This window comes from Rhincodon typus, chromosome 11, assembly GCF_021869965.1.
Source record: "Rhincodon typus isolate 14 chromosome 11, sRhiTyp1.1, whole genome shotgun sequence".
NCBI classification, from domain to species: domain Eukaryota; kingdom Metazoa; phylum Chordata; class Chondrichthyes; order Orectolobiformes; family Rhincodontidae; genus Rhincodon; species Rhincodon typus.
In genome coordinates this window covers 21,766,200-21,792,390 of record NC_063342.1, presented here as the reverse complement: position 1 = coordinate 21,792,390, position 26,191 = coordinate 21,766,200, and the positions used below count along the sequence as shown (strand labels likewise).

Below are 26,191 nucleotides of genomic sequence, written 5' to 3'. Positions count from 1 at the left end.
AGAAACAGACTGTCCTACTGAATGTTTCCAACTTATTTTTATTCATTCATTAAATGTGGGCATCGCTGCCTGAGCCAGTATTTACTTCCCATTCCAAGTTGCCCTTGAGAAGGTGGTAGTGAGCTGCCTTCTTGGAACCGCTGCAGTCCATGTGCTGTAGGTAGACCGATAAAGTCCTTAGGGAAGGAGTTCTAGGATTTTGACCCACTGACTCAGTAGAAAAGGTGATTTATTTCCAAGTCAGAATGTTTAGTGGCTTGGAGGGGCACTTGCACGTGGTGGTGTTCCTATCTAGCTGCTGCCCTTATCCTTGAGATGGGAGTGGCATTGGGTTTCAAAAGTGCTGTTGGAGAAACCTGCTGCAACTGAAGGTCAGTGGTGGAGGGGGTGGGTGTGATGCCAATCAAGCAGGTTGCTTTGTCCTGAGTAGTGTCATGCATTGTTTGAATTGCACTCATCCAGGCAAGTGGGGAGTTTTTCTGTGTGTTAAAAAATCAAAATAACGTTGATAAGTGTGGGGCTGACCATGTATTCTTTAGAGGTGCTTGCATGTATAACAAGCACAGGGGATTACAGTACTCCCTGTGTTGAGATTTCAAGCCATGAGTAATAGTTGCCTTTCTCCCTTGTGCTTCCACCTCAGAACTTGCCCAAAGCACGGGTCACGTGATTTTCGGTAAAGGCTGACAGCTGCGGGCTTGGTGACCTCACAATCCGCGTCGGTGGATGGGTGCGGGGTCGGGTGGGGTTGTGATTGACAGGCCTTGAGTGCTCCGCCCACCTACCCGCAGTGATCTACCAACAATATCAAACGGAGACAAGAGGGTACTGACCGTCATGGGGGTTGACGGGAAGCTGGCAGACGAAACACTCGCTTTGGTGCTGCCTGAATTTGGGGGAATGTTTTAAATATCGTCTGTTCCCAATGTAACGAGAGGATTTTTTTTTCTCTCACGGAAATCAGGTAAGAACAACAACAACAATGATAATAATAATAATGATGATGATAATAATGTTGGATGGTGATGAGGAAGTGCAGGGGTTCACTGGGTGTTTGTGGGGCCAGGCTGAGGTTTGTTTTAACCACTTTGCAATGGTATAAAGTTTTATTCTAATACACAGGTCACCTCTTAAAACTTCCCTGTGATACGCCAAAGTATCCAAAAGACAAAGGTCCAGGTGAACTTCATAACATTTCAGTATGAGTGGCCCACAGGAAAAAGGTATTTATTGTTATTTCTGCCGGCACCGGGAGGAAGAGCTGCCCGTAGGCTGCGCGGTCCAAAATGAAGTGATAAGATTGTCAACATATTAGCTTATATGAAAGGGAAATAGTTTAAAGCCAGTCAGGATAACACTTCGAACACATCTTCAAGCGAGTTTTGAGGCGCTATTAAACAACTTTTCTATGTTTTTTCTTAGATCGTAGCTTTTTCTACTACGGGTTCTTGTTTCTGTTTCTGTTTCACTGCAACGTTCGGACCTGGTGTTGTTTTAACATACGTATAAAAGATCAGAAGTCACACGACACCAGGTTATAGTCCAACAGATTTATTTGAAAACACAAGCTTTCGGAGCCTCAGTCCTTCTGCAAGTGTTAGTCCGAAAGCTTGTGTTTTCAAATAAACCTGTTGTACCATAACCTGGTGTCGTGTGATTTCTGACCGTGTCTACCCAAGTCCAACACCTGCACTTCCACATCATCCGTACATAATCAGTGACTTGTATTTTACATAATGTCTTTATTAAAAGTTTGCACAGAAGAGGAATGATGGCCAAACTGTAAGAGTTTGAGACTACTTAAAGATGTGAGTGGGAGGATACAAGATGGAGCTAAAATGGAAGAGTTCCAGAGTAGGACACGGCGATTGACATTGGTTGAAAGGTATGAAGTTGCGTAGTATTAATAATTTTAAGGAAGCTATAGTTATGTTTCTTGTCAAAAATGTGACTAAAAGAGCATTCTATTTTGAATCATGGCTGTATTTTAATTGCACCCCTGTTAGCTGACAGCTTGATACTACAGATCAGGTTGTAATTTAGTTGAATTTCCAATGGATTAGCAAGCATGCCAACACTGAAAGGTATGCTTATAGTCAGCTCAGCAGTTGAGATTAAGTAGGTTAGGAATGTCTTGGCTCTTTAAAGATGTGCTTTTATTACTTCATACAGTTAATTAGATTAATTGTGACTGACTCCTGAGAATTATTTTTTAATGGTGTGAAAGTCACCTTTTCAAATTAAAATGTTTATGTACAAGTATTCTAATTTGGTAAATCCTTGACTCAGCAGTGTGAAGAGATTCTTGAAAATATAGCTTTCCTCAAATTTGCACAAAAGTAAACTATATTTCCTTATAGCGTCTAGCTCTAACACTCCTTTGCTGGCTTATCTTAAATTTATGTTCGGACCTGTTCATAATTATCATCCAATCCAACCATCCTCACTAATAATCACGCTGTATTTCGCTATGGCGAGCATGCTAAATAACAATCATGTTCGGGCAACAGCTATGTTTCTTCAAGTCTGTGAACGTTACCACCTAAAACAATTTGGGTAGCAGATCAATGCTCAAACGAAATGGGGGTGGCAAGTGAATTCACCCCAAAATGCCTGAGAAAACTACAATCACAAGGGAGATCAATCAGAGACCAACGGAATCAGTGAGGAGCTTCTCCAATCATGGGCTAGTTCTCACCTTGCCTTTACTGATAAGTTCTCTGTGAAAGAAAACAGCGGAGAAATTATTTTGACACATGCCACAGATGTGAGAACTGCACTTGCAAGTTCTGCGTCAAGCCATATGCCATCTTAGCTTCGAACTACGTGGCAATTCCTTCAATGTCAGTGGGTCAAAATACTGGAACTCCCTTCCGGACAGCAATGTGGGTATACCTATTCATACTATGGTGTCTGTTTACTTGGTTGTTTAGCTGGCTGTTATGCAACACAGTGATGCCAACAGCGTAGTTTTAAATCCTGCACTGCCGAAGTCACTGAAGGTTCTGCCCTCTCAAACGTGTCCCCTCACCTAAGGTGCCACTCTCGCTCGCTTTTCCTGTCTCTTTTTTCCATGGCATGAGAGAGTCTCCAAATAGACGGAAAGAAACCCGCTCATGAAAAGATCAGAGAAAGAGGCTAAAGACTTAAAAAAAACAAATGAAGCAAAAGTAATAGGAGAGTTTACTTCATTGAGCATTTAAGGTCTGGAATACACTGCCTGAGCATATGGTGGAGACAGGTTCAATTGAAGCATTCAAAATGGATTAGATTGTTAACAGAAAAGGAAGAATGTACAGAGTTATGGGGAAAGGTGGGGGAATGGCATTAAGTGAGTTGCTCACTTTTAGGGCGGGTGCAGTTCCCATGTGCCAAATAGTGCCTCAGCACTGTAATGATAACACATTGAGGATTTTATTTGTGAAGGCCAACTTTCAGAATTCAACAGTGCAATTTACTTGAAGAAAAACTATTTTCACCTCTCAAAATATGCTGATATTTTAAAAATTGGTCAAGCTTTTAAGTTTAGTCACCTAGTGTCAAACCAGTCACCTTTCATCGAGTCTAGTAGGTAAATAATGTTGAACACTGTGGAGAGAAATAGGGTATCTCTGTCGAAGGGGATCTTTGATTCTGTGCAACAGGAAAAAATTGAATTCGAGGGGTTCCAAAAGGGAGTAACATGTTACACAGCAGGCAAGTAACAATTTTTTTTTTTTCAAATTTCTGAGGGGAGGATTATTGTAAACGATAGGGAAAGGTCTCATATGGTATTCTTACCTTTGAGCCTGGAGGCCCAGATTCAAGTCCCACCTGTAGCAGAGGTGTGTGATAACATCTCTGAACAGATTAATTAGAACATATTCAGAGATAATAAGAACTGCTGATGGTGGAGGGAACACAGCAGGCCAGGCAGCTTCAGAAGAGCAGGAAAGTTGACGTTTCAGGTCGGGACCTTCTTCAGAAGTGGGGGAGGGGGAATGGAACTCAGGAAATAAATAGAGAGAGGAGGGGTGGGGCTGGGGAAGGTAGATGGGAAGGTGATAGGTGAGTGCAGATAGGCGGTGGTGGGGGTTGGTCAGTGAGGTGGGAGAGAAGACGGACATGTTGTCTCAGGTCAAGGAGGTGGGGATGAGAGGGAAGGTTGGTCATGGTATGAGGCTGAGGGTGGAGAGATTTTGAAACTGGTAAAGTCCACATTGGGCTGTTGGCTCCCAAGGCAGAATACGAGGTGCTGCACCTCCAGTTTGTGGGTGGTGTCATTGTGACACTGGAGGAAGCCCAGGATGGACATGTCACCTAGGGAGTGGGAGGGGGAGTTAAAATGTTTCGCGACTGGAAGGTGTTGCTGTTTGTCACGAACAGAGCGCAGGCACTCTACAAGGTGGTCTCTGAGCCTCCGCTTGGTCTCACCGATGTAGAGGAGGCCACATCGGGAGCAGTGGATGCAATAGACCACGTTGACGGATGTGCAGGTGAACCGCTGTCTGATGTGAAAAGTTTGTTTGGTGCCTTGGATGGAGGTGAGGGGGAAGGTGTAGGGGCAGGTGTAGCACTTCCTGCGGTTGTAGGGAAAGGTGCTGGGGATGGTGGGGCCAGTGGGGAGTCTGGAGCAGACGAGGGAGTCGCGGAGAGAGCGGTCCCTACAAAAGGCAGATGGGGGTGGGGAGGAAAATGTATCTTTAGTTGTGGAGTCAGATTGTAGTTGGCGGAAGTGGCAGAGAATGATACGTTGAATCCGGAGGTTAGTGGGGTGATATGTGAGGGCAAGGGGGATTCTGCCTTTGTTTTTGTTGGGGGGAGGGGGTGTGAGGGCCGAGGTGTGGGAAACGCAAGAGATGCAATCAAGAACATTTTCCACCACCGAATGGGGGAATTTGCGGTCCTTGAAATAAGAGGACATCTGGGATGTTCAGGAGTGGAATGCCCCTTCTTGGGAGCAGACATTATGGAGGCAGAGGAATTGGGAGTAGGGGATCGCATTCTTGCAGGAAGCTGGGTGAGAGGAGGTGTAGCCCAGGTAGCTGTGGGGAAAAAGGTAGGAATGATACATGAGGAGGGAATCTTCAGAGGTGTCAAAGATAACGTATAGGTTAGCATTGCAGTTACTCCACCACCATGTTTTGTGCATGATAAGCTTTCATGAATACTTGATAATGAAAATCATTTGGTTGAAGCCTTCCTGTTAAACCTATCTGGAAATAGGTCAGTTATTCCAGTGCCAAACTATTGTAAAAGACCACAATAGGAAATGAAAACATTCTGCGCTTGCCAGAATTTAGGTTTAGGTTTAGGTTTAGGTTCTGAGCAAAGGTCACTGGACCCAAAATTGTTAACTCTGTTTTTTCCTTCACAGATGCTGCCAGACCTGCTGAGCTTTCTAGCAACTTTGTTTTTGTTCCAGAATGTTTTGTGGTTGTAGTCAGTTCGATGTTCTACAGAGCAAGGTGTATGCCTTATCCATAAATGTGCAGTTGAAATTAATTATGATCTAATATAGTGCCTGAATTCTTCTAGCTAATCATGGGACTGAATTGTAGTTATTTGTTGAATAGTTTACATTCCTACTACCATCACCAGAGATTGACTACATAAAGTTCATGTTTTGTTTCTTTTATTCATACATGAGATGAGAGGGTCACTGGCTAGGCTGCCATTTATTGGACATCTCTAAGTGCCCACAGTGTTAAGGGTCAACCTTATTGCTGTGGATCATAGATCATAGAATCCCTACAGTGTGGAAACAGGCCCTTTGGCCCAACAAGTCCACACCGACCCTTGGAGCATCCCACCCAGACCCATCCCCCTAAACACTACAGGCAATTTAGCATGGCCAATCCACCTAGCCTGCACATCTTTGGACAGTGGGAGGAAACCGGAGCACCCGGCGGAAAACCACGCAGACACGGGGAGAATGTGCAAACTCCACACAGACAGTCGTCCGAGGCTGGAATTGAACCCGGGTCCCTGGCACTGTGAGGCTGCAGTGCTAACCACTAAGCCACCGAGCCACCGTGCCACCCCCATCTGGATCTGGAGTCACATGTAGGCCTAAAGACATTGGTGAAGCAGATTTTTTTTTTTTTGGACAATGGATTCACGGTCATCATTAAACTCTCAATTCAAGACTTTTATTGAATTCAAATTCCACCATTTGCCATGGTAAGATTTGAACCTGTGTCCCAAGAATGTTACTTGGATCTCTGGATTAACAGTCCAGTGATAACAGCACTAGGCCATCACCTCCCATGATTCTGCCATGAAAACAAATTAAGGAGGATCTAAAAATATAAAGAAACTATCCAACTTGTTCTGCATAATCCCTTACTGCTCTGCTGTCAAATTTCTAATTGATGGATTGTCATGATTCAAGATAATTTGTGACTTGGCAGAAGGAGCTAACGAATTAATTCTTATCCATCACAGCTGCTACTTCAGATATGGTAACTATATTTCACTGGGAGTAGTAAATGCAATGTAGACCAAAGTTGAAGGAACTGTATCAAGAAACAGCAAGGAAATTTTTGTACAAGTATCGGATATTACGTAATTTATTAGCTCAATCCTCAGATGCTGAACCAGTCCATATTCAAATGTGGACAGTATTCAGACTTGGACTGACAGTAACACTTACACTAGGCAATTGACAGGTAGTGAGCTTCTCCAATAAATACAGGTTTAACCATCATATGTTGATATTCCATGTCATGACCATCGCTGAACCCCACCTCCCTACCCCACCCCCCTCAAACTTTCAACATCCTGGGGTTTCCATTGACCATAAATTGAACTGGAAGACCACGATAAATAGCCACGTGACTACAAAAGCAGGTTGAAGTCTAGGAATTCTGCAGTACGTAAGTCAGCAGCTGACTTGTCAAAGCCTGTTTGCCATCTACAAGGCCCAAGTCTATGATGGAATATTGCCCACTTCCCTGGATGAGTTTAGCCTCAAAACCATTGAAGATGTTTGTCACCATACATCATGAAGCAGCTTGCAGTATTGGCACACCATCTACCTCCATAACAACACACAGTAGCAGCAATGAATACTCTGTACAAAATCCACTGCAACAATTCAAGAAAGGTCCATAAGATAGCAATTTCCAAAGCCATGATAAAAACCCGAAAGAACTGTGGATGCTGTAAATCAGGAACAAAAACAGAAGGTGCTGGAAAAACTCAGCTGGTCTGGCAGCATCTGTGAAGGAAAAAAGTCAGAGTTAACTTTTCGTGTCTGGTGACCCTTCCTCAGAAACCTGACATCAGAAGAACAAGGATAGCAGACGCATGGAAATACCACCTGCAAGTTCTCCTCAAGCCACACGTCATCCTGACTTGGAACCAGATTGCTATTCCTTCTTTATCCCCAAGTTAAAGTCCTGGAACCCTCTTTTCTAACAGTACTGTGACAGTAAAAATTCAAAAAGGCCACTTTTTTCCTGGGGATGGGCAATGACTAGCTGAGCCAGTGATACACTCATCCCGTCATAAAATTTTTTAAAAAGGCTTACTTGTCTGCACTTCGTGTAATTTGTTTCAGAAGATGTAGAGCTTTCTGTATGTGAGGGAAATCTTTTGAGTTGTCACACTGGAAAGCTGCACCAATTTTTTTTTTTATTCCTGATTGAAGTCATCCCATTCATATGGCAGGTTCGTTAACCAATTTAATCAGGAAAGATTAGTCCATGTAGAAAATAAATCTTGCTTATTGATTTCAGCTTCAAGAAGCTGGTTAATTTTGTTTTTTTTTTGAATTTATATCTGCAAAGGACTACTCTTGGAACTCTTACCTCTTTAATTATATGATGTAATCAATTACACTTTTTAATTTTTTTCCTCATAGGATGAATGAAGGAGAGTGCTAATGTTTTAATCAGCCACAATAATGTTAATATTATTGGGCCTATTGTGTTTTCATCAAATTCTCAACACTGGTAAATATGCAATTTTTCAATGTAAAATTATAACTGATATATTTTTCGGTTGCATAATTGTCTCTACTTTGTAATTTTCTGGCCAAATACTTATTCAAGGATTTATACTTTTTCTCCTGAAACATGTTGTATATATTGAAGTTAATATGTTCCATATTTAGCTTCCAGAATAAATTCCGTTTCAAACTTAGCTGTATTTGCAAGCAAGCAATCTCAGTTTGTCCTTTTGACAAATTATGGGAAAAGTTGTTGAGTTCATTTTGATCTTGAAATATTGCTACCTCGGATGTTACTGTTGGCTTGGTTGTAATGCTCCTGTTTCTGGGAGAAATGAGGGTTCAAATTCCTTCCAAAGATTTGAGACCTCTATGCATATCTTGGTGCTGTATTGTTAAGGGTACTGCTTTTTGGATGAGACTTTGAACCATGGCCTTCATTCACCCTCACAAATGGACATGAAAAATAAAACTGTCCAAGAAAATATAGAGGAATTCTTCTAATTTTGCACCTAACCCAATATCGCTAAATTAGATTATCTGATTGTTAATTTTATGGCTTGTTAGTGATGCTGTTTTCTGCAAAATTGACTACCATCTTTCACTACAACAGTGATTGCACTTCAAATTAATTTGGTTGACTGTGGTGCACTTTGTGGTGGCTGTTTTCCTAATATTGTGATGGATGTGATAAAGATGCAAGCTCCTCTTACCATTTCTTCCTCCCCATCCTTTCTTAAAGGAACTACTCAGAATCATGCAACAGCATAGTTGAAAGAAATACGTCTGTCAGATTGCTTAAGCTCTGTCCATTGCTTATAATTATGAGCACAGATAATTTCTCAAGACGTTAGCTGTGTCAAGCTGAAGGAAATGGTGTGCTACTCCGCTGAGAGGGGTTGTTGAAATATTTCTAAAGCCAGCAGTTCCTGAAATTATTTTTGTGGTAGCAGTTCCATCCTGTGGAGAAACAGAAAATAGCGCTACTATGTTTCAGAAAATATCTTTTGATGCATTGCTGTGCCTCGACCTTTCAGTGGTCCTTGCCTCGATCCATATTCCAGCTTCAGTTTCACTCTTTTGTATTGCGCTAAAGCTCATGTGACACTACTAATGCCACATAACCATAAAATTATAGCTTCAAACCCAAGTCTTAGATTCTAGCTCCTAACCTTCACTGTAGTCCCAATGGTACACTGTATTCTCAGAAATGCTGTCTTTCTCCTGAGACGCTCCATTCAGACACTAGCTACCAATTTGGATGGCTGTTTGTTTTTAATCTTACAGCACTGTTCAGCATCGTTTAAAATTCAAAAATGCTGGAGAATCTCGGCAAACCTCTGAAGAGATAAATGGTTAATGTTTCAAGTCCGACGTGACTTCTTTATGACAGACTCGGTACTAACTCCAGCAGTGGATGCTGGATCAGTTGTTAATTTTTATTTTTTTGTTTAGCAATCTCCGATATAAAATTATCTAAGGTATTAAAGGATATGGGCCAAAGACAGGAATATGGAATTAGGCCACAGATCAACCATGATCTCGTTGAATAGTCGAATAGGCTCAAGGACTGAAGGGTCTACACCTGTTCTTGCGTCTCTGTGTCCCCTATCTCTTACCTGTTTATCTCTCCATAGATGCTTGTAGACCTACTGAGTTTCTCCAATATTTTCTGTTACTTATGCTGAAAATCTGAAATATTTTGCTTTTAATGCCATTTAATTAACTAATTTGGGTTATTTTCCGTTTGTAGCTTATAGGATCGAGCTTCCCACCACCCCCGCCCCCAAAAACCATATGTTCTCATTTTGCGTAAGTAACAGAAAAGTCTATACTATAAGAAGTTGAGGAACACTTGGAACATTTTGTTTCCATGACATTTTTGTATAAATGATAGATTAATTTCCCTGCTAGAAGTTTGAAGTTAATTCATCAGTTTACCCCAAGCATTCCGTCGGCATTTTGACAAGTCTTCAAGTCTTTTTAATCTTTCTGTGCAACAAAATGTACATTGAAAATTGTGTGATGGAACTGCAGTCACGTAATTACGGAACACCCATTTTAAAAACTAAGCAGCAAGTTAATATTTCAATTTGTTTGAAAGACAGTATTGTAGCTGTTTAGGCTATGTATCATTTTTATCCTCTTGCAAGACCAAGGGCAACATCTTTCCTTCCAGTTTTCATTTTGATTTTATTTTATTTCAAGTACTTCACTGCTGGAAATTTTGCAGCATATTTCCTATTATCTAATATCAAAATGAATCTGGTGGGACAGGTCAACGTGCGTACTTCTAGCTGACAGTATTGTACAGTCTTCTAGTGGCTGGGTAATGCATGTGTCTATCTGGTTGAATTTCCTGCAATGATACAGAAATCATTAAAATTAAAATGCAGGTTAATAAGGCTTTTTTGTTTTGATAACTAAACAATGTGCAAGATTTCACTCCTGGGGAATAAAATTGAAAAGCAGTGAAGCTTTGCTAAATTTCAGTAGAACTTTGGTTAAAAATAGAGCAGTTACTTTTTCTCAATTGGATCCCAAAATTAGGGACCATTAATATAAAATCACAAATAAATCCAGTAGATAACTCGGGAGCAACCTTTCTGCATAACCCCACTGCGAGCCTTTCTGCTCCTATGATGCTGCTTGGCCTGCTGTGTTCATCCAGCCCTGCACCTTGTTGTGTCTCTTTCTGCAGCATAGATGTATTTTTTTTTAGAAGAAGCTTGATGGGTATAGAAGCATGTGTTGATAGAGACGGATGAAGCGTGAAAGCATGATCTGATGGGCTAAATTGCTTTATTGTGTGCTGTAAATACCCATATGCTTTGCAATGGAAATAGATTATTAGTTCCACTAGTTATAACTAATTAAAAGCGCACGGATGCTCAGCAGTTACTGTCTGATCACATTTGCCAGTATAGGGGAATTTGAGGCTTTTACGCATAACTATTTTTACTTCTGATTTTTAAAATGTCATTTGATGCTTATTTGTTTAAATATTCCAGTTATTGCTGTATTGTTTCCGCCTTTCAATCTATCATATGAATCAGAAAACTTCCATCATGTCTTGATGTGGGAATCAGGAATGAACAAGTCATTCCCTACACGCTACACAGTGGAATACATTGCTTTAAGGTTTGTATACACTGGTTTCTTCTAATCTATTCATACAGCAATTATAAATTGAAATAATTATTATGAAAATTAACCTGTGGAAGTCAAATTGTGTATTTGGATGGAGACTACAGTGGACCAGCTTTCAAAATGACTAGGAATGGATAAGGTACATTCAAGGCAAGGGAATAAAATTACTTCACTGTTTTCGTTAATGCCTCAATAATCAATTTAAAAGAACAAAACAGTCCCTTCCTGCTATTCCCTTTCAGATTTGACATCTTCAGCATCTTGGTCTTGCAAACTAACTCTGTTTCCAACTTCTTACCCCCAACAGTTCAAGCATTTTCTGTCTACCAAATCCATCTCCACTTCACTGTAATTCCATATTTAAAACTCCCCAGTTATTTCCCTACTGTTTCCACAGCATTGCAATCCCTGTAATTAAACAAATAACATTTCATGAAAAACAGAAAATGCTGGGAATACTCAGCAACTTTGACAACTCAGCTGAAGAGGGAGAAACATAATTAATGTTTCAAGTCAGTGATTCTTTTTTGACCAAGTCTTTGGTCACCCTCTTAATATCTCCTTACGTGTTTTGCTGTCTTTTTTATTTGCCTGACTAGGAAGTAAAATGTCATGGGGCAGTCTGAGTTGGAGTGACTTTTGAATCAAAACAGAAGCTACATCCTAAAAAGAAAAGATGAAATCCCTCTTTACGATGACAGAAGTTTTAAAGTATTTACATGCTCACTGACATCTATTAGTTTTCAAGAAATTCATTGACTGGCCTCAGTTGCTTCTGTTACTTGATGTGCAGATTGTCATTTGTGTTTGACCATAGTTTGTCTGTTCATTCATGTTTACCTTGTTAATTCTGGAAGGTAGAGTATTGAGATGAGGTTAACTGTTTAACTTACTGACTCTTCTATAGTAAAATGTCTTCTGTTTGCTTAAGACTGTGGAAACTTGTAATTTTATTTTCTTAGCAAATACCTGGGATTTCAAATTTTATCCACAATCAAAGTTACTGGTCCCCAGCTGGATCGGAATAAAATATAGGGGTCTCATCTGGGCTCAAGGCAAATTTTTAGGGTATCTGCTGGGATCATAAAAGAAGGCATAAAAAGCCAGAATTGCAAAACCACAGATAATTTGGAAGGAAAGGCAATGCAGGAATTTGAAAATGAGGATTTGCATTGAGACATTTCATGATCAGGGTTTTGATGAAGGTCAGCAAATGCAAGGATAATAGAACGGGACATGCTGCAAATTAAGACAGGGCAGCACCATAATAAATGATAAAGTTCGCAGAGGGTATAATGTGTGATGCAGCCAGGAGTGCCTTAATATGATTAGGCCTTAGAAGTAAAAGCCTGGATTTCAACAGCAAATGACCTGAGACCGCAACAAAGTCGAGCAAAGTTATAGTGGAGACAAAGGGTAATCTTAGTCTGGTAAAAATATGATGTTGGAAACTCATCTGAAGATAAGCATGCAAATTTCATTTATTACAAATTTTTTTGTATTATAATATTGTTAAATTCTCGTAACCTGAGTTTATAGTAAAGTTTCTCCAATGTGTTTGTAACCAAACTCTCTCTACATGTAGCAGGAGAGAGTTAATAAATGGTGTAATCATGGTGCCATTGTTATTCTATAATAAACACTGAAGTGTTTAATAAATAGCAATTTATGGTATAAATCTCTATTTTTCAAGAAATACTACTTCTAAAATAAATTTCAGAAATTGGGGCTTATGGTGCCAAACTGTAATTTTGTTTTGATAAATCCTATTTGTAAATTTCTAAATTTCCATATGACATGAGCTTGGTGGGGACAGCAAAAAATCACAAGGAAACAGTAGTAAAATTGCAGAAGGGCAAATAATCAGCAAATGAAGTTGAACACTGATAACTGAGGTTGGAAGAAGATAAAAGTTGCTGATTCCTTTGGCAGTGCAAATCTAAGTGGGTACAAAAAGAAAAGGAGCATAAAGGACAAATATATCCATCACTTATGGTGTGCCACAAGTTAGCAAGAACATTTCTTAAAAAGAAAGCAAGCTGGACTTTACCTCCATACTATTCAATTCTGTCGAGATAATGTTAAACATTTATTGAATCTTGGTTATAAACTCTTAAGTGTTGCCTGGCCACCATATTAGAAAAGATAGAGGTTCTGGAGAGAGTAAATAATAGGTTTAAAAGGGTAACGCCAGAATTGCACAGGTATACATATCAGAAAAGGTTTGACCAGCTGGGTTTCTTTCTTGAAGAAAGAATGCCAAGTGTTTGCATGAGAAGCATTTATTCACAATTATGAAAGGATTCATTGGGTTGAATGCTTGCACGTATGAAAACATCGTAACTCAAGGCAATCAATGCAAGATACTCACCAAAAATCCAATAGGGAAATTAGAGCAAATTTCTTTGCTCAAACAGTTATAAAAATGTTGAATTTGATGCCACAACGAGTGGTTGAAATGAACAGCACAGATTTATTTAAGGGGATGTGAGATAATATGAGGGAGAAGCAGTAGAAGGTTACAGTGATAGATTCAGATGAGGAAAGACAGTCAGGGGCTCAACTGAAGTGTAACCACCAGTATGGATTGGTTGGGTCAAATGGCCAGTGCCCTTTATCCTTAATATTATTGATGTATTCTAGTATAAATTGGCTTATTATTTATTCCTCTTTGAACCAAAATAGGCAATAACATGATTTTACTTTTACATATAATTATTTGAGACATAAAAACATCTGCAGAATATTGTTTTCATATATCTCCCTTTATTTGTTTAAATGCTAAATAGCAAAGTTGGTGCAGACGATGATTCACTGACCATGAACCAACAAGATGATCAAAGTAATCCGTGGCTTGCTGTAGAAAACTGTTCACTGATCACAAGCCGAACATGTGATCTAACCAATGTCTTCACTGATGTATATGATTCTTACTTTACTCAAGTTAAAGCAGTCACAGAGATGGATGAATCTGATTGGTCTTCTTCAATGGAGTTCCAACCATTTCAAGACAGTAAGTTTATCATTTTTTTTTCTTGGATTGGTACGAAAGCATTTCTTGAGGCAATATTTGTGTATGAATTATGGTTTGCTCTTTTTATTATTCAATATGTGCAAAATCTTTTTAAAAATAACTTTAACAAGTTCTGTTCACTTTTTTCTTTGCACAAATTCTCTGATTTTCTGCCTGTTTTATAATTTTGTAGTTTGCCCTCCCCTCCCCCAAGACTTGTGGAATCTATGGTAGGGAATGTTATTCAGATATACGTACAAACGATACACATACGTGCATGTAAATGTGCAAGTTCATTTATGCGTAAATTAAGTTTTACAACTAACCCTTGTCATTCCCATGTCTTGTTGCTCATAATGAAGATGAAAGTAACCCTTAAAAATAAGCCAACTTATTTATTGATTAAATTTAAGCTTATTAAAATAAAAATTAGGTTTCGAGAATTGAATACAATGTTTTCAGGTCTATTCATTTCTCAGAACAAAATACTTCAGTTTTTTTTTTAACCTAACAAGTTCAATCAAAGTTTCTTTCAATTTCAAGTATTTGTGAATTTTAGTAGTGTAATGTTAACTTGTAAATATTTTTACCTCACTTAATTCACTTTTGTTTTTCTTCTACAGCAAAAATAAGACCAGTTAATGTTCAAATCTTGGAGACCCCTGTTGGAGTCCTCAAAATTAATTTTGATTCTCCTGCGACCCCAGCCTGTATTTATAGATTAGGAATAAAATCTGTCATTGATCTCCACGCAACATTGTGGTATCACATTTCAGTATTTAAAAATGGAGAGCTGGAAAAGGTATGATTTGAAAAGATTAAACAACAATCACATGTTTTAGACCAAGACAATTTCAAAGAGTGTACTGGACGTAATTTCTATATTAGGTGACTGGATAATTGATTTTTATTCCTCACTTCTGGTTGTTATAAGTCCTATGTCATTCTCTGGGAAACCTTGCCATGCAGCTCCAATGAAATTATGGAAAACTTATTGTGATTGAAAAGGAGCCCATTTTGAACATTCATCAATTGAATCTTTAATTTTTTTAATAATTTGATCTTCTGTGTTACTAACTTTCGTATAGGATGCTTTCAAGTTTAATTAAAAATATTTCACAAAAAGCTAAATTAATTTATATGATTGTGCTACTTAAACATATCATCCTTCATCTCCTTTCTCAGTCAAAAGTTTGTTCGCTCACCGCTGCATATTGGAGCTTGGAATTCACATTGTGAAATGTTCAATTCCAAATTGTAACTACAATCTGTCCTTTTAATGAGTAGAATTGCTGAAACACCACCACAGCGGAACAGCAGTAGTTCCTTGGAGAATAAACCCGCTATCCTTTCTCAGGATTGCAACATTTTTACTCTCGGTGCCATTGTCAGCCAGCCAGCCCAGACTGCTGCTGCTGTGCAGAAGCAGTGCTATTCAAAATCACACGTGCTTAAGGTTGACTTCCCAAGGCCATTCACGATCTTGCCACCTTGAAGGTATTGAGCCAGGCTAGGTTAATTGACAAAGTTAGTTTAAAATGTCTTTTTTTTGTTTTTGCATTGTGTCCCAGATGATGATCGGTAAATAAGTACTGTAAGCAGAAGTTGTGGTACTGTTGGTGGATTTGGGAATTGGGCTTCATTGGCTCATCTGATTGTGGTAGCAATCAGCCACAGCCTGACTGGAAGAGAACTATTTTGGTTGCCTTCTCCTTTTTTCCCTCGTCAGCTGTGGCTGTTCACTAGATACGAGAGATGGCTGCTCACTAGTTACAAGAGCAATCCCTTAATGGTGAAATTGTGGTATTGTCAGAGGGCAATAAATCTTGAGAATTGCTTTGGTGAGTACTGCAGTGCTCCTCCAGTGTGGTACAGGAAGCAAAGCTGTCACTTGAACAGTCTAGTCTATTAAAGTGGCTCCAGTCAATAGCATACAGTACTATGTGGAAGCCTGCTTGCTCCATCCTTGCCCTTGCACTAAAGTGCAATCGTGACTGCAACAGGTGACCGAATTCTGTGAGGGCCTCCATTGGTGAGGTGGACAATTTCACATACCGCTTCCTCAATGAGGAAGAATAGGAGAATTTGCGCCATGTCAATCCTGGGTAGATATGTCCTGTGTTCGAGAAACTTGTTCTCCTTTGGTGTCATCTTTGCTCATTCATCATGTCATGCCAGAACAAAAGGAATCTGGCAAAATGGCAGCAGGGTAAGTCGCTCCACTCTGTTTGTCAGTTCCCTTTCTTACCTACCGAAGGAGTCGTCAGGTTGCAACTGGGAACCGCGTGGTGGGAGCTGAACGCACGGCTGTGTCTTGCAGCTGCGGATCAAGTATGGGCCAGAGTGATGTGGGCCGGTGAGGGGCCAGCAGTCGGTGGTGAGAGCAGGCCCAGTGAGGCAGCGGTGACGGTCTCCTGGATGTCCTAGCGATTGGAGCAGTGCCATTGTGGAGATGGGACTCTGAGATCTCCGAGATCTGGACCTTTTTTTTTTCTTGCTTACCTTTTTGGCTCTGTAATCTTTTAATTCTGGTTTTTGTAACCAAGTGGACACCAGTGAATGGCAACTTTGTGCACTTTTCACTGTACTTATGTGTTCCTATACTTAGTGTATGTGACAAATAAATCTAGATCTAGAATTACTGCACACCCATGGCTGTGCAGAATCCTTGAAGTGAGAATCAAGGCCTTTATGTTCAACACCATTCCCTGTAGATTTCACCAATTTTAAATAATAGTACCTCAAGTTCTTGGGTAGCAGTCAGAAATTTATTAGCAACTAACAAAGCAGCTGATGAACTCTTAATCTAGTGATGGTAAGGATGAGGGATCTTGCTGTTGTTGAATGCATGTTCAGCTGTGTGTGGTTAAAAGAGGGTGTTAGTTGGAGTTCTTGGGTCACAAATTACTCTGGTTATGTCAGATCACTACTGAACATGGACATCACGATTTGCCTACCCTGCATGTTTTCAGTAGTGACTACCCAAAATGGCACCCAGAGCAGTCTGTACATGAAATGTACATGCACATTGTAGCTGTCATCGTGGTAGTGAAAACATCAACCATGGTACTGATAATATGAAAGTTGTGCATCCAAAGTTTATGACCCTTACTCATGCAATTATTGCATAGCTTATAAAGCTACTGCAACAATTTGTTGTTTTTGAAAGCATTTTAAAAATAAATTATACTCCAGAATTTTGAGTGATGTAAGTGGTATAATTACCATGTTGGTGAGGTAGGGCTCCGGTTAAATCCACCTAGTTTCTTGTTGAATGGGTCCACAATTTAAAGCAGACAGCATTGCTCAGATATGTTTTCCTGGCCATTATGGAAATTGAAGGATTCACATTGATTCTGGCGTGACAGGTTGAGCAGAAAAGAGAGCTTTGACCTACAGCTGTTATTTGCTTATACTTGACTGAGTAGTCCTGATGTGTACTTACATCTGAGTCAAAGACTTCCAGACACTCAACTACATAATGAGGCTGGTGCTGGTGTGCTTCGATGGAGTGTACCATATCATCTGATATTAAATAAAGTCTGCCTCTCAAAGGATGTATGGTATTCATCGTTCTATTTAAAGAAGAGGAGAGGACTTTGAGTAAATATTTATTGATAATTTAATTCTAAATTACTAATTAATGATCCTGATGCTGTGTAAAATGTGAAAATTTATAGCTGCAGTCTTTGAACAAAACACTAAGTTTGTAAATGGCCTGCTTTCATTACAAAGTGTGTAAATGTAGAGGTCAGGTTTGTGGCAAGATTTCAAGGACACCCAGATCCCTCTGCACAATTGCATTCTGCACACTCTCCATGAAAATAATACTCTGCTTTTATGTTTTATCTGTCAGAGAAGACAGCCTCGTGTTCTCCCACATTAGACTCCACCTGCCAAGTCTAACCAGTTTACATCCTTTGTAGCCTCCACACAACTTGCTTTCCTGCCTGTCTTTGCATTGTAGCCAAATTTACTAATGACACAGTCCTTTCGTTCAAGTCACTAATAGTGGGTTGAAAATGGTTGAGGACCCAACACTGAATTGTAATTTGCCATCCTGAAAACTCTCTTTCCTGTTAGATCTCTGTCCATGCTAAAAGTCCTACTCCCAACTTATTGTAACACCATAAACTTTATCTTGTGTAGTAATTCTTTTATGTGACATCTTTTATTAAATGCTTTTTGGAAATCCAAATATACTGCATCTTTGTAGCATTGTGCACCTTACCTTTCAATTCTGATTCCACCCCCAGTCTCCTTAGTCACATATGGTGCACCTTTCTGGTAGTGGTTTTCTTTGTAAATGGAAAGATAAATGATGTGATCCAAGCTGCTGGTGTTGGGGCTATATGTAAGTTGGGATTTCAAACTAAACTTTCTACCTGTGTGAACTGTTCAATTCTTTGTGGAGGCTTAAACTTGAATGGAGAAGAGAAAATTTCTAAAATTAGAACAAATTAGCACTGCTGATATGTGTACTGAAATTAAATTACGATTGTACACGACAAACCAATCTTCAAACATTTAAATGCAATATTGTGTTAATCACCAGAAGATTTACTAAGTTTGGAAGTTGTTATCCTGTTGATTTGATTGTAATTCTGATCTGTTTCTTTCAACAGAATAGAGAAGTGTTAGGTAGTACAAGGGAAATTAGTGTTAAAGAAGAGGTTGACAACTTACAACCTGACACACAATACTGTGTCTCAATAAAAATGTTTTCTTCTGAAGAAGATCATTCTGACCCCGTGGAATCAAAATGTATACACTCTCAAGGCTTAAGGAAAAATAAAGGTAAAGAATGACGACACCAGCCTTTTTTTTTTTTGTTTTGTTAAATTTTTAAAACCTTCGTATTTGGTTAAGAGAGCCAATGTTTTCCATCTTTGCCATGTTTTTGTGATCTCATGTAATTTTTGAGTGCTGGATGAGATTAAGATTTACCCCAGGTAGTTAAAGTTGATGTATGGTGACTGAAACTCAGGAGTAATTTTAATCTTACATTCCTGGCCAGAAACTAATTGGATTGAGTGGAATGCCGGTTTCATACCCAGTCAAATATTGCTCTGGATTTAAATTCAATTAACAAGTGCAAAACCAGCTTTAGTGCTGTTAGGTGATAATTTGATCCCTTGTGCTTAAAGGCTTCAGCATGAAAATTTACTCAGCACACTTTGTAATATCTATGCACACAATCAGTCTCCTCTCTTGAAGTAAATAGTACCTTGCATTTGTATGGCAGTTTTCACATTCTCCAGCCCCCTAAAGCAGTCACTGCAGAAATTGAGTCAGGCTGCTTAGACAGAACCGTCCAAACCCACAATTACTGCATCGAGGGAAGCAGATACATGGGAAAACCACCACCTGCAAGTTCTTCTCCAAGTCGCTCACCATCCTGACTTGGAAATATGTTGCCTTTCCTTGAGTAAAATTCCTGGAACTCACTCCATAATGGCATCGTGGATACACTTACACCCCATGATTGCAGTGGTTCAAGAACGCTGCTCACCACCTCCTCGACCTCCAGGGCAATTAAAACAGAGGTCGTAAATCAGCCAGCAACGCTCATGTCTCCTGAATGATTTTGATTTTTTTTAAAATTATAACATAGGAAATGCAGCAACTATCACCCCACCACCTCCCACAAGTAGCTATAGGATTTTCTGCAAATCAGTCGGTTCAGAGATATTATGACACTCCTCTGGACGAGGTAGGACTCCAGAAGGGGTCTCATCACCACTTGTAGCGTTGCAGTAAGACTTCCCTACTCTTATATTTCAACCCCTTTGAAATAAGGACCAACATTCCTTTAGGCTGCCTGATTACCTGCTACACCTATGTGCCAGCTTTGTGTTTTGAGTACAAGTACCCCCCCCAAACCCTTTGTGTTGCAGCTTTCTACAGTTTTCTCTATTTAAATAATACTGTTCAACTTCCAAAATTAACTTCTCATTTTCCCACTTTACATTCTATTTGATCATTTTTTGCCCACTTACTTAACTATTGCAGTCGTTGTTTCCAAGCATCATCCACAACTTCAAAATTGTAGCCCCTTTACACAGGTACAATTGTCCTAAAACTGACCCCTGATGCATTTCATTGCATTCCTCAGTCTAAAATATCCATTCTGTACCCTCTGGCTTCTGCCTCTTGACTTGATAAATAGCCAAGTTATCATTGACCCTTTAATCCCCCATGTTTCCATTTTGCCACTAAACCAGTTCAAATTCCTTTTGAAAGTCCACGTTTCTGCTCTTCGTTGAAGATCTCAAACCAGTTAGTCTGACAATTTGTTTTTAACAAATCTGTGCTAGCTGTAATTTGCTAATGCATATTTCTCGAAGTAAATATTTTACCCCTGACTGGCTTCTAGGTATTTTCTCACCACTTGTATCAAATAACTGTGTGGTAACGATGAGCAGGAACCTTGGATGGTTATTTTCTTTGTCATTTGAACCAACACTTGCTAACTCTACATAGTCCTATTCTAATACTTCTATTATCTATATTGCTCAGGGATTCACTGAGCATGTGATTGAGAGAACCTGAGGTTGGGGGCAGCACAAAAAAAGGTTATAGTTGTAATTGGTCAAGGATACTTGCAACCACAAAATTAAAGCCGTGTTAAGCTGGAATCCCATTACAGTTGAGCCAATGCTTTTTCAACATGTGTAAATATCTGTTTTAGAAAGAAGTCCTATTCCTGGCTATGCAATCTAGGTTGTCACAATACACGTGGCTTTGCGTAAAAACTACAAAAGAGCAAAGTGGTTTGGTATGAATAGGCTGATTTGCTAAAACAATATTTGGCCAACTTCGCAAGCAACTGTTAGTCACCAGTAACGTTCGTTTGTTTGGTATGTTAACGTATTAAAATATAATATAAAAAAGGGTTATCTCATGAACAAGCAATTCAGGAAAAACAATGCCTTTATGTAATGAGTGCATACTTATATGAAATTCTCTACCATATAGAAATAGTTGAAGCAAATGGCATAGATATGATGAATGGGAAGTTAGGTAAATATGAAATAGAATGGAATAAATGACTGACAGATTTAGGTGAGGAAACATAGGAGGAGGCTCGAGTGGATCATAAACGCCCACTTGGACAGGTTGGACCAAGGAGTCTCTTTCTGTACGAAGAGTAAAAAAAGCTTGAAAAACTTAAAGATGCTGCCTGACTTGTTGAGAAACGAAGTTAAAAATTTCAGTTTGACCTTTTCAACAGATGTACCGAAACATTAACTATTACAGTCAGATTTCAACCACTTCCACATTTTGCTTTTGTATTTGTGTGGCCTGTTTCAGTGCCATGTATCCTATGTAATGTGATGTAATATTCAAATACTAATATTATCGTGTGTCTTCAGATAGCTGATGTGGACTGAAGAAACTGAATTTTTTAAAAAGAAGCCAGATTACTTTTACTGGATTTAAATAAAGAAGTGAGACTTGCTACTGGATTAATTTGGATAATCCCAAGCATGAGAAACTGGCATAAAGGAATGTTTCTGATATATCCTATTCTTTTGCAGTACATCACGTTCTAATAGCACTTATGATCATCTTGATGTTTGGCTTCGCCATTATCCTCATTGTACTATACAGCGGAGGTTTTCTTGGTTTTTTCAGTAAATATGGTCCACAAGCTCTGGTATGTAAATTGTTAATCAAATTATCATCCAGAAACTGTTGTTTTCAGTGCTCAGTGAAAGTTATGGGATCTCCAACATTTTTCCATTAAAGTTATCATTTTTTAGAAGTTGTGCACAATGTACAGTTTTAGATGATCAGTCCTCCTTTTGGCCTAGAAAGAGAAGCATCCTATGGATAAGTTTGAGCTTTAAGTTTGTTTTCAAGATACCTGGTTTCTAATGATACCTGATGCACTCGCAGCTTCTCATTGCTGCACGTGCTAATTGAGAAAGTTACAGATGTTTAGCCAGCTGAATTTATAAAACCCTCAATAAATGAATTAAGTAATGGTCTGCATTAGAGATACAAGCAAGAATAAGATCATGTTGCTTATGAAAGACACTTTATCTATGGTACCATGGTATGGTATCTATGGTACCATTTTGCAGTCTGGTCATCCAACTGGGGCGGAATACTTTTGGCTATCAGAGGCTAGTGAGCTATGCAATAATGATATTTCCTGGGTACTGGGAATTTAAATTTTGCTTAAAAGTTGTGGGGAGTGAAGACATAAAGGTGACCTGATTGAATGGATTTAAAGCAAGTTGTTCATAGTAGCAAATAAAAATAAAGCTATATATTAAGATGGGATTGATCTTTGCATAAAGGGATAAAGCTGTTGAATATCATGACTTACTAAGTATCCTATTTTGCACATGCTGTTTTTAGACTGCGCCAGAATGACAGTAGTTGTTTTATGACTTATTAAAACTTTATTATTTGTTTTTAATGACTACATTTTAGTGAAATGTAGATGTTCAGCAGTATCGCCAAGTCACTCTTTATAACCATCTTAGTTGGAATACCGCCTTCAATGGATAAAAGTGCCATGTGGTGTGCCATGTAATCATACAATCAGAAGGGGGCCAACATTGATCTTTCCTCATTTGTGATGATCTTGACCTGATTCGCCAAATAATCATGAGGTTACTCTAATTGATCTAAAGTACCAAGAGTAAGCATCTAATGTTCCAGTTTCTGTGCAAATAAAAGGGAAGGCAATGGCCTAGTGGTATTCTTGCTGGGCTGTTAGTCAGAGACCCAGAAAATGTTCTGAGGACCCAAGTTCAAATCCCACCTTGGCAGATGGTGGAATTTGAATTCAATAAGAAAAATCTGGAATTAGGGGGTCTACCAATGACCATAAATCCATTCCTGATTTTCGGAAAAACCCATATGGCATCACTAATGTCCTTTAGGGAAGGAACTGCCATCTAGGCTACATGTGACTACAGACCCACAGCAATGGGGCAGCTCAGTGGTTAGCACTGCTGCCTCACAGTGCCAGGGACCTGGGTTCAATTCCACCCTCAGGCGACTGTCTGTGTGGAGTTTGCACATTTTTCCCCGTGTCTGCATGGGTTTCCTCTGGGTACTCCGGTTTCCTCCCACAGTCCAAACATGTGCAGGCTAGGTGATTGGCCATGCTAAATTGCCCGTAGGGTTCAGGGATGTGTAGATTAGGTGGGTTATGGGGGTGGGTCTGGGTGGGATGCTCTGAGGGTCAGTGTGGACTTGTTGGGCCGAACGGCCTTTTTCCACACTGTAGGGATTCTATGATTCAACTTGGTTGACTCCTAACTGACCTCTGGGTATCAGGGATGGGCAATAAATGCTGGCCTAGGCAGTGATGCCTACATCCTGTGAATGGATTTTTTAAAAAAACTGCTGAAATGAATATGTTGGACAGAATTGGATCACATTTGATAAGTAGGTGAAAATTTAGAATGTTCAAACATTCACATGTTTACATGGTAACATGTAAATTGAATGTGTCTTATTTGTTCTGTCTTATCAGAATAATTTGAAACACATCCGTCCTGTCTACGCTTGTGATAATGTGCAAGAAAAGCTCAGCACTTTGGAACAAGGTTGTTTTAATGTAAAGAAAATTGAAAACATTGAAGAAGACAGTGAAGAAGAGCTAATGAATAGTGGTGAGGAAGCTGGCTATGAAAGTAATGCACTGAATATACCTTTACACAGCACTCGGAGTTGTAGTGCATCTTCTAAAGCAGAAACAGATGACACCAACACTAAATTATGTGATGATCAATGGTGTGATTCAGTGCCTGAACATATTTTCACTAACTTCAATGAGTGTCAAATGACTGCACCAGCTACAATGCAAACTGAAGGCCCAGATGTGGAGTCCACGACGCAGACCACCCACAGCAGAAGGAACAGTTCAACCTCTGCAACAAGTAACATTTCTGATGTCCCATTGTGGTCTATCCAAATTCAAGATCTAGACTTTTGCTTTGAAAACTGCTCAAATGAAAATTTGTATGATCAGAAGGCAGATGAATCTGATATTACGGAACATGATTTGAATGACTTGGTGTCTAAAGTTTCTGAAAATACGGTAACTTATGAATATGAAAAACCCAGTGCCTCTTTTATACCAAGTAGTTCATCACTTCCCCAGGCTTTGCATGCTGATATAAGATGTTGATGTATATTTTTGCATGAGATGTGATAATTACTTCTGCAAAATTGTTCAGAATATCCTCAGCTTGGAATGGCAAAAACATTGCTGCTTGGTGTTTTCAGTGTCTTCAGCTGAACATTTTCAAGTGATGGAACTTCTCTTTTGGATCTTAATATAACTGCCCAAAGTACTGAAAGCTGCTGTGAGGATTTGTAATATCTAATTCGGCTTAGCAAAACCAACAAATGTTGAGTATTGATTGTTTCATGCAACCCCATTGAACATTTGATTATTATTTCAATTTCAGCTTGGTACTGGCATATTTTATCCAGCTGTATGTTTTTAGTTGATCTGCTAAAGCTTCGGATCAGAGGGAAAAGATTATAAGTAACTTGTTACACCTAGAAAGAAAAAATGTTCTTTAGATAAGTAATAAGCTGCTGCAAAGTAGTAAAAAGTATTGATGAGATGGACATGAGAAGACTATTTCTTATGATTGCTGCTATCAGCTAGAATAATGAGTGCACTTGCGCATGAAAATGGCACTGCATTGCAACATAGTCCAGCGATGGAACAGGAGCTGGCTATCACAAATTGGTCAGAGATGTAGGAACTGCAGATGCTGGAGAATCTGAGATAACAAGGTGTAGAGCTGGATGAATACAGCAGGCCAAGCAGCACCTTCCTGCTCCTGCTTGGCCTGCTGTGTTCATCCAGCTCTACACCTTGTTATCACAAATTGGTATTCCTTTTACCAATTGTCATCCTGAAATATGATGAAAAACAAAATAAAGGTTTTCTGAAGCTGAGGAAAGGAAATGAGAATTCCCTAAAACCAGAATAATCAAATGATCTGAAGTGACACTTTTATAATTGCATTTTCATGCATTGCAATTGAGTTGAATGGTCTTTCACACCCCTGGATTTTCCTGTCTGTGTACATTCTGTATTTATTTGTGGCAATCCAGAATATATTAAATACATTTTTGGTCATTTTTAAAAGGTTTCATTTTGACTTGTTCCTGCAAAATACAAAGATGCATAATGTTCCTTTTGCAGGAAGTTGATGTTAGAAATTATGCACTTCTTTGCACTGGTATCATCTATTCCATCTTGGAAAATTGACAAATAGTTCGTCTTCATCTCCAATGAAGTGTGTTTCTAAACTGAAACAAAAATGTAAAATGCTGGAAATGTGGCATCATCCATGGTTGACAAAGGAAAAGTCAATCACCTTCTGCTGTATGTTGATTTGTGTTTTAATGACATCAAATGTGGAACTTTTTGTTCCCTGCTGAAAATGTAGCTTCATTCTAATTACCTCCTTAACTAATGGCTCTTTTATCTTGAATAACGAAGTCTTCACTGTTTACTGCTGTTGGAGGACGGATATGGTGCGGTACAAAGATTGAATCTTTGTATGTGGTTATATCAAAGCCTATTGTATTTTTATAGAACAACTTGTGTGAAGTTTTATGCGATTTCACTTTAGAATTTGTAAACTGTTTTCAATTGAGTTTAAATTCTATTAAATATGCAGGGGCACAAAGTACCTCATGACAAGGTGGACCCTTTCCCTGCCTCTGGACCACTGTTGTGTTCCGACCATTCTCCTATAGCTCTCAGCATGAGGAAAAGTTTGCACTTGCAAATCCAGTTAGCCTGACAGTGGTCATTGGAAAAGAGCTGCAATCTATTATTGAGGAAGCCTTAATGCCCGTAGAAATCATAATATGATAAAAGAGTCAGCATGGTTTTATGAAAAGTAAATCATGTTTGACAAATTTACTCGTGTTTCTGGGGATGTGACTAGGAAGGTAGGCATAAAGGAGCTTTTAGTACTCTTGGCTTTCCAAAAGAAATTCAATAAAGTGCCACACAAAAAGGGCTAATTGGAAGATAAGGGCTTGTTGAGTTAGGGACAAAGGATTTACACAAATGAAAGGTTGGCTAGCAGGCTAAT

General features: G+C 39.2%; 1 protein-coding gene across 4 annotated transcripts; it reads left to right on the top strand.

Moving 5' to 3' along the window:
• The first annotated feature begins 745 nt into the window (after positions 1-745).
• On the top strand, positions 746-25,230 carry LOC109928467. 4 transcript variants are annotated; one of them, XM_048602750.1, is made up of 10 exons: positions 746-964; positions 1,753-1,885; positions 5,357-5,447; positions 7,847-7,937; positions 10,945-11,074; positions 13,873-14,096; positions 14,720-14,898; positions 18,722-18,893; positions 21,638-21,756; positions 23,596-25,230. In XM_048602750.1, the coding sequence occupies exons 4-10, from the start codon at positions 7,889-7,891 to the stop codon at positions 24,250-24,252; spliced, it is 1,530 nt and encodes a 509-aa protein (XP_048458707.1). In that variant the 5' UTR covers positions 746-964; positions 1,753-1,885; positions 5,357-5,447; positions 7,847-7,888; the 3' UTR covers positions 24,253-25,230. The 4 variants fall into 4 exon arrangements, with proteins under 4 accessions (XP_048458707.1, XP_048458706.1, XP_020384000.2 ...); XM_048602749.1 differs by lacking the exon at positions 5,357-5,447 and adding an exon at positions 1,123-1,223 and having other exon boundaries at positions 747-964; XM_020528411.2 differs by lacking the exon at positions 5,357-5,447 and having other exon boundaries at positions 747-964.
• Positions 25,231-26,191: the final 961 nt, after the last annotated feature.

Coding starts and splice junctions, on each gene's coding strand:
- LOC109928467 (XM_048602750.1), top strand. CDS start 7,889: ATGTTAATATTATTGGGCCTATTGTGTTTTCATCAAATTCTCAACACT. Junction 14,097..14,719: donor GTTCCAACCATTTCAAGACA/GTAAGTTTATCA, acceptor TTTCTTCTACAG/CAAAAATAAGACCAGTTAAT. Junction 14,899..18,721: donor AAAATGGAGAGCTGGAAAAG/GTATGATTTGAA, acceptor TTCTTTCAACAG/AATAGAGAAGTGTTAGGTAG.